The 12,664-nt window shown below is 45.2% G+C and overlaps 1 protein-coding gene across 7 annotated transcripts in view; it reads right to left on the reverse strand.

The window, feature by feature from the left end:
- The window catches only part of LOC120024751 (E3 ubiquitin-protein ligase Arkadia-like), a 42,285-nt gene that overhangs the window by 25,155 nt on the left and 4,466 nt on the right, over positions 1–12,664 (reverse strand). For all 7 annotated transcript variants that reach the window (XM_038969032.1, XM_038969036.1, XM_038969033.1 and 4 more), the window contains exon 2: positions 8,081–9,057. In XM_038969032.1, coding sequence (XP_038824960.1) covers positions 8,081–8,972 — 892 coding nt within the window. In that variant the 5' untranslated portion in view covers positions 8,973–9,057. The remainder of the gene's footprint in view (positions 1–8,080; positions 9,058–12,664) is intronic.

The following is a 12,664-nucleotide window of genomic DNA, read 5'->3' on the forward strand; positions in this document are numbered from 1 at the left end:
ATTGGTCCCCTGTCCAGTTCTCATTTCAGCCATGCCTGACCTGGCCTCACTGTCAGGAAGAGGCCTGGAGTGTGTTCAATACACTTAACATTTCATAACATCGCAACCAGGAAGGCAAGAGGCTTGTTGTTTTTGTCACACCACCCCAAACAGCTAGTTCTAAATGTGGCACTTAAACTCACTGTCTGTTTAATCTACAGACATATCTTACAAGATTAAAACGTACAGTTCAAAAACTAAATTAATTCTAGTCCAGTGTATTATTACTATACTGAAATGATTTTCTAACATTAGGTTCAACTGTGCCATGTGTTGCCTCATAGATGCTGTGTTTGTGTGTTTCTGTGTAGTGAGCAGTGGCTTGTTGCTCTAGTGAACATCAGCCCTCCCGAGTGAGTTCTATTGCAGTGGTCCACTGGGTGCTGCTGCTTAGCACCCTCTCCTAACCTAGCTACCTCTCTCCCTCATGAAACATACTGCTCTACACAAACACTTCCTGGTTTAGGGAATGTAAATAAGACTATATGACCTCACATCTAAACTGTGAACAATGGCCGATGTGACTATTGACATGGACAAATAAGAGTAATGTCCTGGCTGCTAGCGTTGAATAGAGATCTATTTCAGTGTGTAGTGTCTGCATTCTCCATTTTGCAGTTGAGAGAAGGCAGAGTGTGACCTCAGGGGTGTATGCAGCTTGGCCTAACACAGTATGATCAGTTGCAGATAGAAATGTAATATATAGAACTGTCATGATTTTCGTACCCTACTGCATGGCATATGTCTATATTGTGAGATGAATACAGGAATTACAGTACTAAAACACTCCTGTCATGTCCATGTATTTAAAATCTTGTGAATAGGCAGCTTGGTGATTGGGCCTTTTTATGTCCATTATATTCATCCCCTCCTCTGGCCAATAGAGATCCATCTCTACTGACTGCCTCCCTCCCTCCTCTCATCTGCTGAACAATGGCATAGTTTCTCTTCAGAGCCCTTGTTGTTAGCAGGCTACAGTGGGGATTAGAGCTCAGTGCTTGAGTCAGTCCTCTCCACCCACCTACTTCCCATAGCAAAAGACACAGTGAGAGGCAGCCTTGCCCCATGACCCCCTCGATCCTTCCCCAGGGCCACTGGGTGGAAACACTATTACAGATTAGCTACATGAAGACATTAAACTGAGAGAGGTGAAAAAGGGTCAGGCAGGAATGGAAAATTAAGAGTTCCTTGAAAAAAGGGCGTTCTTTGGCTTGTGTTGTAGCGGTGCAGCTCGGGAAACAGCAGGTGGTTGTCAGAGGCGTGCTGTGCTGCTCTACCCTGCTGTATGTGGTGTGTTGTGGGAGGACAAACAGGGTGCATAAACCCAGACACCTCCAGCTCAGACCGAGGAAGAGGCCTGGTTTCTGGGCTGCCAGGTTTGGCGCTCTGGGTAGAAGAGCGGAGACACATGCCCTTTTGGTGCGAGGTCGGTTAGCCCTCCCATCAGCAGTACCTACCCACCTTGCGTGCAAAGTCTATTTTTCACACATATTCACAGGTCGGGGTGACTCAGGGGTGTGATAGAGAGGAGCCAGTGAGTGACCTCGGTAGAACAAAGAGAATGTGCTACATAATAATGACCGTGCGCAAGACTGAGATATGTGGGAGGGAAGGTGCTATTGCTAATCAACAGGAAATTCAAATGTGCAATGTGAAATTGAAATGTGTGTGTACAGCACCGGGCCATTCTATAGCACCTTTTATAGCGAGCGACGCACGCCCTCATTTGTATATCTCAAAGTGAAACACATACATTAGAGCTCCATCAAAGCATGTATATTCATGGTAACTGCTGAAGAGCTGGCCTCAGAGGTTCCTAAAGAGGCATATGAATATGAGAGGGAAAAAAAATGTAATGTCTCTTGAACATAGCCCTCTTTGTTTCAGGCATTTTCAGCCTATGTAAATGTATAAAAATCCTAACAGGCTTGGCCATGGCCCAGGGGTCATAATCCAACAAAACCTTGGGCTTAACTTCGCTGTGTGTATTCCACTGCACAAGAGCTATGTCAAAAGAATGGAAAATGCTGGACTTCTCACTGCATCTACCCCTGGCACCTACAAAGATGCATAGAGCTCAAACACTGGACAGAATTTTTCTTTTTTTAATGATTCTTCAATACCCACAGATACATCCAAAGAGATGGTCGCCTCGTTTCGAGTCCTTAGGAAACTATGCAGCATTGTTTTTAAATGACTATCGCCACCTGTAGCACTCACTTGTCATCATGAAGTGCTTTGCGAGACTAGTCAAGGATCATATCACCTCCACCTTACCTGCCACCCTTCAGTTTGCATACAGCCCCAATAGGTCCACAGATGATGCAATCGTCATCACACTGCCCTATCCCATCTGGACAAGAGGAATACCTACGTAAGAAAGCTGTTCATTGACTACAGCTCAGCATTCAACACCATAATACCCTCCAAACTCATCATTAAGCTTGAGGCCCTGGGTCTCAACCCCGCCCTGTACAATTGGGTCCAGGACTTCCTGACGGGCCGCCCCCAGGTGGTGAAGGTAGGAAACAACATCTCCACTTCGCTGACCCTCAATACTGGGGCCCCACAAGGGTGCATGGTCAGCCCCCTCCTGTACTCCCTGTTCAACAATTGACTGCGCGGCCAAGCACGCCTCCAACTAAATCATAAAGTTTGCAGACGACACAACAGTAGTGGGCTTGTTGGCGCCCCCCCTTGGGTTGTGCCGTGGCGGAATTCATTGTGGGCTATACTCGGCCTTGTCTCAGGATGTTAAGTTGGTGGTTGAAGATATCCCTCTAGTGGTGTGGGGGCTGTGCTTTGGCAGAGTGGGTGGGGTTAAATCCTGCCTGTTTGGCCCTGTCCGGGGGTATCGTCGGACGTGGCAAACGTGTCTCCCGACCCCTCCTGTCTCAGCCTCCAGTATTTATGCTGCAGTAGTTTGCGTCGGGGGGCTAGGGTCAGTCTGTTATATCTGAAGTATTTCTGCTGTCTTATCCGGTGTCCTGTGTGAATTTAAGTATGCTCTCTCTAATTCTCTCGGAGGAGGAGGACCTGAGCCCTAGAACCATGCCTCAGGACTACCTGGCCTGATGACTCCTTGCTGTCCCCAGTCCACCTGGTCTTGCTGTTGCTCCAGTTTCAACTGTTCTGCCTGCGGCTATGGAATCCTGATCTGTTCACCGGGCGTGCTACCTGTCCCAGACCTGCTGTATTCAACTCTAGAGAAACAGCAGGAGTGGTAGAGATACTCTTAATGATCGGCTATGAAAAGCCAACTGACATTTACTCCTGAGGTGCTGACCTGTTGCACCCTCGACAACCATTGTGATTATTATTATTTGACCCTGCTGGTCATCTATGTTCTGTTATAATCTCCACCCGGCACAGCCAGAAGAGGACTGGCCACCCCTCATAGCCTGGTTCCTCTCTAGGTTTCTTCCTAGGTTCTGTCCTTTCCAGGGAGTTTTTCCTAGCCACCATGCTTCTACACCTGCATTGCTTGCTGTTTGGGGTTTTAGGCTGGGTTTCTGTACAACACTTTGTGACATCAGCTGATGTAAGAAGGGCTTTATAAATACATTTGATTGATTGATTGACGAGACAGCCTACAGGGAGGAGGTGAGGGCACTCGGTGTGTGGTGTCAGGATAACTACCTCTCACTCAACATCAACAAAACAAAGGAGATGATCGTGGACTTCAGGAAACAGCAGAGGGAGCACCCCCCTATCCACATCGAAGGGACAGTAGTGGAGAAGCTAGAAAGTTAAGTTCCTCGGCGTACACATCTCACAGACAAACTGAAATGGTCCACCCACACAGACAGTGTGGTGAAGAAGGCGCAACAGGGGCCTCTTCAACTTCTGGAGGCTGAAGAAATTTGGCTTGTCACCCAAAACCCTGACAAACTTTTACAGATGCACAATCGAGAGAATCCTGTCAGGCTATATCACAGCCTGGTACAGCAACTGCACCACCCACAACTGCTAGGCTCTCCAGAGAGTGGTGCGGTCTACACAACACATCACCGGGGGCAAACTACCTGCCCTCCAGGACACATACAGCACCCGATGTCACAGGAAAGCCAAAAAGATTGTCAAGGACAACAACCACCCGAGCCACTGCTTGTTCACCCCACTACCATCCACAAGACGAGGTCAGTACAGGTGCATCAAAGCTGGGACCGAGAGACTGAAAAACAGCTTCTATCTCAAGGTCATCAGACTGTTAAACAGCCATCACTAACACAGAGAGGCTGCTGCCTACACAGAGACTCAAATCAGTAGCCACTTTAATAAATGGATCACTAGTCACTTTATACAATGCCACTCTAAATAATGCCACTTTAATAATGTTTACATATCTTGCATTACTCATCTCATATGTACAGGTGAAGTCGGAAGTTTACATACACTTAGGTTGGAGTCATTAAAACACGTTTTTCAACCACTCCACAAATTTCTTGTTAACAAACTATAGTTTTGGCAAGTCGGTTAGGACATCTACTTTGTGCATGACACAGGTCATTTTCCCAACAATTGTTTACAGACAGATTATTTCACTGCATCACTATTCCAGTGGGTCAGAAGTTCACATACACTAAGTTGACTGTGCATTTAAACAGCTTGGAAAATTCCAGAATATGATATCATGGCTTTAGAAGCTTCTGATAGGCTAATTGACATCATGAGTCAATTGGAGGTGTACCTGTGAATGTATTTCAAGTGCCTCTTTGCTTGACATCATGGGAAAATCAAAAGAAATCAGCCAAGACCTCAGAAAAAAAATTGGAGACCTCCACAAGTCTGGTTCATCCTTGGGAGCAATTTCCAAACGCCTGAAGGTACCACGTTCATCTGTACAAACAATAGTACGCAAATATAAACACCATGGGACCATGCAGCCGTCATATCGCTCATGAAGGAGACGCGTTCTGTCTCCTAGAGATGAACGTACTTTGGTGCCAAAAGGGCAAATCAATCCCAGAACAGCAGCAAGGACGTTGTGAAGATGCTGGAGGAAACAGGTACAAAAGTATCTATAACCACAGTAAAACGAGTCATATAAAATCGACATAACCTGAAAGGCCGCTCAGCAAGGAAGAAACCACTGCTTCAAAACCGCCATAAAAAAGCCAGACTACGGTTTGCAACTGCACATGGGGACAAAGGTTGTACTTTTTGGAGAAATGTCCTCTGGTCTAATGAAACAAAAATAGAACTGTTTGGTCATAATGACCATCGTTATGTTTGGAGGAAAAAGGGGGAGGCTTGCAAGCCGAAGAACACCATCCCAACTGTGAAGCACGGGGGTGGCAGCATCATGTTGTGGGGGTGCTTTGCTGCAGGAGGGACTGGTGCACTTCACAAACTTCACAAAATAGATGGCCTCATGAGGGAGGAAAATGATGTGGATATATTGAAGCAACATCTCAAGACATGAGTCAGGAAGTTAACGCTTGGTCGCAAATGGGTCTTCCAAATGGACAATGACCCCAAGCATACTTCCAAAGTTGTGGCAAAATGGCTTAAGGACAACAAAGTCAAGGTATTGGAGCGGCCATCACAAAGCCCTAACCTCAATCCTATAGAAAATTTGTCGGCAGAACTGAAAAAGCATGTGTGAGCAAGGAGGCCTACAATCCTGACTCAGTTACACCAGCTCTGTCAGGAGGAATGGGGCAAAATTCACCCAACTTATTGTGGGAAGCTTGAGGAAGGCTACGCGAAATGTTTGACCCAAGTTAAACAATTTAAAGGCAACGCTACCAAATACTAATTGAGTGTATGTTCTTAAAATAAAGTGGTGATCCTAACTGACCTAAAACAGAGAATTTTTACTTGGATTAAATGTCAGGAATAGTGAAAAACTGAGTTTAAATGTATTTGGCTAAGGTGAAGGTAAACTTCCGACTTCAACTGTATTTTCTACCATGTCTTGCATCTTGCCTATGCCACCTGACCATCGCTCATCCATATTTTTGTAACCTTTATTTAACTAGGCAAGTCAGTTAAGAACAAATTCTTATTTTCAATGACGGTCTAGGAACAGTGGGCTAACTGCCTTGTTCAGGGGTAGAACTGACCTTGTCAGCTCGGGGATTCGATCTTGCAACCTTTCGGTTACTAGTCCAACGCTCTAACCACTAGGTTACCTGCCGCCCCATATATTTATGTACATATTCTTATTCCATCCCTTTACGTGTGTATTAGGTAGTTGTCAGTAATCTAACAATTTCACTAGATATTACTTTTACTGCACTGTCGGAAATAGAAGCACAAGCATTTTGCTACACTCGCATTAACATCTGCTAACCATGTGTATGTGACCAATCAAATTTGATACACCCACAGACACACCCACACTAGTCCTGTGATATTGTGCTTTGTTCATAAAATAGCCTAGCTCTGACTGTGAGCGAATTCATCAATCAATATATAGGCAGCTTTTCTCATTGCTATTGAGCACACAGAGCAGGCAAGGTCTGACACAAACCAAACTTGGCTCAGGGATTAAAATGGTCTCTTCCACGATCAGAGGAGTAATGTATCTTTTACTGGAGCTTTATTTGGATAATTTTCTCTGAATAAAATAACATTTTACTGGAGTCATGTGTTTGATAGTGTAACGAGCATTCGTGTTCGTTGATGTTCACTTTCAAATCAAGTGCCTTTCCAAATAAAGGGGGAGAGGGAGACGGTAAACAACACACAGTTCTGGCTAGAGTGAGAGAGAAAGAGCGAAAGTGCTGCTGGCCTGGTGAAAGAAATCGCAATTCTGAGTGTCTTCAAATAGCCCTGGTAGGACATCTTTCAGCAAGATGGAACAAAAACAGTGTAATGGTTGCTTGGCCTCTAGGCTACACATTTCATTTCAAGAGATTAACACCACAGAGGCCAAATATATTCCCCCCAATACAGTTACAGTGAGACTGGATAAAACTGTAGGAATAGGCTGTGTACACACTAAATGTACATTCTGAAAGCCATTCATGCATTCCTTCGCTCAGTCTTTTCTCGGAGGCTAAAAATATCAATTGATCTCAATTCTGAGCAAAGCGGATTCACAGAAATTAGCTTGCATTACATTCATTTGACAACATATTTCTGGGGTGTGAAGCAACACAGACTTTGGCTAATGTGGACAAAAGTATGACATGTTTGGCTCTGCAACATCATGAAGTCCATGACCCCCCACCCCCACTCCATACTAATAAGGCCTGCAAAGCAGACAGCTGGGAAACAGAGCAGTTGGACACGAGTGAACGGTGCTACGGATGGAGTCTATCTGTGATTTAACTCTGGCTGGCTATTTAACAGTGAGCGAATCCTTTGCCTCTGGTCTGACTTGTGGGGTGGCAGGTAGACTAGTGGTTAAGAGCACTGTGCTAGTAACCGAAAAATTGCTGGTTCGAATCCCCGAGCTGACTAGTGAAAAATCTGTCAGTGTCCTTGAGCAAGGAACTAAGTTGCTCTGAATAAGAGAGTCTGCTAAATTACTAAAATGCAAGGACCAGTAGAATTTACCCTGGTCAGAGCAGCTTCATGTCATTGCAAGCTCAGTGTCAGAGGAGTGAGGAAGATGTTCCTCTCTATGGGGATTGTGTATGTGTTTTTTCTCACAAAATGCCAGCTACTGTTGTTGTGGGGGTGCACATTTAGGAAGTGGGTTACTCTTTTGACTCCTAGATGGAGCAGACCTTTACTGACAAGTTTCTGAAATACCAGCCCCTTGTGTCACGTCTGAACAGCCTTGGCTATCAGTGCAAACTTTGTAGTGCTGATATTTGGGAGTTTCGGCCATGTACATAGGCTGACAGTACATAGCCTTCAGATTGCAGACCTGCGTAGGACAAAGGCAAAGCAGCTAGCGAGGTACTCCTCTGTGTCAGCAGACATGGGCAGCTTAGCTGTATGGAGAAGGATGTGTTTTCTGTATCCATAAGTGTCCATATATCCATGACCTATGAAATGTTTGAATCCTTCAACTGTAATGTGTGCGCGCACAAGAGAAAAGGTCTGAAGCACGCACCAGAGTGCATAAGGAGGGTGAGTTTACCTGTGGCCACAGCTGCGCTGCTTGGCTGGCTGCTACTGCTGCTGACGTCTACATACAGCTCGTCCTCTGCCTCTGTGGACGAGGGTGAGGATGACTCGCTGGTCAGCTCCTCACTGGAGCTGCTGGTGCTGTGGAGCAGCGCGTACTTCCTGCGAGCAATTACCTCCCGCTTCTTCCTCTGGAGAAGTAGGCGCTCTTTCTGCTTCTGAGTCCGCTGGATGGCGCCGGGCCCAGGCTTCACAAACCGCTTCCTATGCAGTGACCGCCGCCCGCTCAGACACGGCCGCTTCAGCAGCACCGGCTCCACCTCCAACCGTGCCCACTTATGAGAGCGGCTTCCCCGAGTCCGACCCAGAATGGTGCGCAGACCCACCCCGGTCCCGCCCCCTGTGGTGGAGACCGGCACCTGCTGTGGGGGCTGCGGTCCCCCTGTTGCTCCCGTCCCTCCAGCCTCCACCTCTGAGCTCAGAGTGTCCGAGTCCCCGAAGCGCAGGCTGGAGGAGGGAGAGGAGGCACAGTCACTGAACGAGGACTCTGGGTTGCGTTCGTCCTCGCTGCGACGCTCCAAGAGATCTGGCTGGTGGCGCTGAAGGGGAAGAGAGCCCTCACTGACACGACCCTCCTTCAGGGAGCAGTCCGAAGGCCCTGGCTGTTGGCTCTTGCGCTTTTTGCGTCCGGGCAGGCCCCTGTCTGGGTCTCTGCGGGCCCCTGTGTGGCTTAGAGGCCGGTGCCTAGTCTCGGCACACAGCTGTGCAAACTCGCTGCCTGCCTTGCCAATCACCTCCATGTTGGCAGGGAAGCTCTTGGCTGTCTCCATGGGCTCTGGGTTGGCCAGCGGACCCTTCAGGTGCTCCTGTCTACCCTGGGCCTCAGAGGGCACCTCGCTCTTCATGCTGCCTGGTCCACGCAGAAGCAACGCCAACTACACTTCCACCAGCTCCTATAGGTCCATTGGCGGCACCGCAACTAACCTAGTTCTGTGAAACAAGAGAAGATAAACGTTAGACACTAGCAAAGTGCGATCATTATTTTTCAATGGAGTTTATGAACAGAAATATGGGCTAAATGTATTATGATAATAATTACATGTGGTGGTAATATAGGGGCACTCGCTATCTCGTTGTGTAGGCAAAAACAGTGCACCATGGTTTGTTTTTTGAGAGTAAATGAATTGAGGCCTTGGGCTGAGTCAGTTGTGTAGCATTTGTTTTATTATCCATTCCTGGCAGTGCATGACTCAGACTGGGTGGTAATCTGGGACTAATCTCAGTATGCTGGCTAGGCTTGATGCTGTAATGAAGGAAACTGATGAGCAAAGTAAGGTCATGCAGCCCGGCAATATGGAAAAAGTGGAAACAAACACTGGAGCATCTCTTTTACCAGTTTAATGTTTCCAGCTCAATTCTCTATTGTAATGTGATAAAACCATGGAAAGGCTGCGTGGGGAGATTAGGAGACATTTTCATAATGGCATTACCGGAATAGAACGGACTGGAGAACTCGCTTATCAATATCTTCAGAAGGTTCCAGGCTACAAGCAACCAATGCTAAGCATGCATCCCTTTGATATAGATCTTGTAAATAAAAACAAGCATGCTGGCATCAAAACACTAGCCTAGCAGAAACTCTTACCTAAATGGAAGCTTCTAGGCCTTCATATAGGCCTAATCTCACCACTTTCCTCCTATCCATCCACCCTCACCATTTATCACGCTTCCCTTCTCCATCCCTCACCATTTATCACACTTCCCCTCTCCATCCCTCACCATTTATCACACTTCCCCTCCTCATCCCTCACCATTTATCACGCTTCCCCTCTCCATCCATCACGCTTCCCCTCTCCATCCATCACGCTTCCCCTCTCTATCCCTCACCATTTATCACGCTTCCTCCTTTCCTAAAATTGTGTAGTCTAATCACACAGTTTCTATTTAAAAAAAGAAGCCTTTCACCAAGGGGAGGACAGAGTAAAATGTCTTCTGCTTCAGTGCAGTCACCTCAAGTCCTTTCCTTTGAATTATGAAAGCAGCCATCTGTTTAAAAAGGCACGTTGGCTCCATTCATTGGCCTACTTCTTGGTGTGGTATAACGTGCACACACAGCTGGCAGGGTGGTGTTTTCCTATACTTGATCCACCAGTAAAACACCTCAAACTAAGATTCAGAATAAAATCCCACTTTATGAGGTGTATTTATTTAATGACACAAGTGAACTGGACATTGTAAATTATCCTTTGCAAGCCTTATAATGGTTGGCCTAATGAAGCCGCACTGATTAAACAGTAATGTGTAAAAGACATACTAATTGCCATTCTCCAGCCTGCAATATCCTGTGTATTGACAAGGCTCAGTTTGAAAACAATGAAGTCTATGGTATAAAGCGTTGTTCACACTACAGGCTTTAATGCTCAAATCAGTTTAGTTGTTCAAAACTGCTTTGGAATACTGACTGTCCAAACAGCAAGTTACAAGTGACCATATCGGATGTGTGGGAGTTCAGTCAAAATGATTTTGCTGACATGGCTACGCTAGTTGTCATAGTAACAACAGGTGTGTGCTCTGTAGTGGAGGCTCATTGGTGGTGGTGCTCCTGCTTCCTATCACTCAGAAGTGATGTAGCAAGCTGAGGTGACAACAATGGCTGCCATGGACATTTCCCAGTCGCTTTGAATGTTCAAAATCATTATGTAATAAGACTAAGCTTCAAACGATAAAATGAGTCAACTTTCAAATCGAGTCCTTTTTGGCTAGCCACAGCAGTCAACTAGCTAGCCGTTCAGCTTTCTAGCACATTCACTCATTTGTGTGTGTTGTGAAACTAACATTCTATCTGGTCAAACTGTCAGAGTAGCTAGCAAGCAACAAGATATGCCAAATAGCAGTCTAAAAACCAGTTGAGGGCAAATAAACCAGATTTGACCATTTAGACAAGCTGCAAGGCCAAGAATTAGATTTGTATCTGCTTTCAAACCACATAGGGTGGTTTCAAATGTAGCTTGTAATATCAGATTCCATGTCCTTTTTGGCTGTTCAGACTGCAGGAAAAGGACATATGCATCAGATATGGGGGAAAAAAAGAGGATTTGAGTCACTTCAAACTGCCAATGTGAACACGGCTTTAGTGGCATAGGCTATAACAATGCACCACAAGACACAAGCACACATTATAGTAAGTGAAGGTTCTGTTCTGTCTAAGCGTCAAAACACATGTATTTACTGTTAGTTGGACCCTATAAAATCCACGATGTGGAGAATGATGGCGGAATCACCGAATCCAGACATTAAAACGGAATTCAACCATATTCAAAAACATATTGAACTTAGTAGGGAAACTAGTAAATGTATTGAAAAGTAATACATTTGCCTAAGTTTATCATAAGACAAGAACAGAACGCATCAGTCATTTGTATTTCCTGCAACTTTCTGAAGAGGCAATGAGAATGCCCGTCTGTGAGGTGCGAGCGTCTACCACTTTGTGTAGCTGTTAGCGATGATGCTAACTCAAACTCTGATAGATGGAAAAGCTCTCCCAAACTTTCTCAATTAATGTTAACTACTAAGTAGCCTATGCTTACCTGGCAGGATGATATCATGAGTATTTGTTTAGCAAACTCTACCATTATGTCTGCTACAAAAACAGCATTCTCTTGCTAGGTGCTCACTTGAATTAAAAGGGTAACTACATTCCAAAATATAAATATCTTAGATTTTTCCCAGACCCAAATAAATAGTCTCCTGTTGTGGTTTAAGCATTTTTGTGTTCTTAAAACATGACATTTTGTTGTTTTTCTATTAAAACATCTGGTTGAGAGCGAAAACCTGACAAAAACTGGAACATTTCAGAAACCTGGGAAAACTAAGAGAAATAATTTGAGAGAGAAAAGGAATTGGCAAAAAATTATAACAGATTTTATAGGGCCCTATGTTAGCACATCTCAGGCAAAGAAAAAGAAAAGCACCCAGCAACTGTGGTCAGGTCACAGTGTTTTCGCCGTAGCTATAGCAAATACTGCAATACTATCCAGTCTGTTGCATTCCATTCGCTGACCCTGAGATCTTGATGTTACACAACACCACACATGAGCATGCAGCACTATTAGCTTATTTAATGATCATAAAGCGTGTGAAAACCTGCACCTGGAAAGTAGTGCAGAGTGTAATTTGGTGTATTCATGAGCATACACCAGAATGCAAACTTACTGCAAAACCCAGTCAGTCAGTGAGTGCCTGGGGTGGATGCCACTTCCCCCACCCATTATTTGGACAAGAGTAATTCCATAGTTATGGATGTTACATTTGCATGCAAAACCACAACTTTAAATGTCTCACAGAATGGACAAACAATATATAAATTAAAAGTTTGATGTGTTTGTCTATAGTACCCCTTGGGAGGAGTGTATACAATATTGGCATGTTGGTTTCACTTTAAAATGAAAAAAAAAAATACTTTCTCAGGTTGACCTTCTGCTGGAATTCTCCATATGCATATTAAATCCCAGTGACCCATAAGTAGATTGAGGCATGCAGGAAACATAAGGATTGTGTGGGTGCTTGTCTTCAAACTGCAACGAAACCCTCAGGGTTC

The sequence above is a fragment of the Salvelinus namaycush genome, chromosome 30, assembly GCF_016432855.1.
Source record: "Salvelinus namaycush isolate Seneca chromosome 30, SaNama_1.0, whole genome shotgun sequence".
NCBI classification, from domain to species: domain Eukaryota; kingdom Metazoa; phylum Chordata; class Actinopteri; order Salmoniformes; family Salmonidae; genus Salvelinus; species Salvelinus namaycush.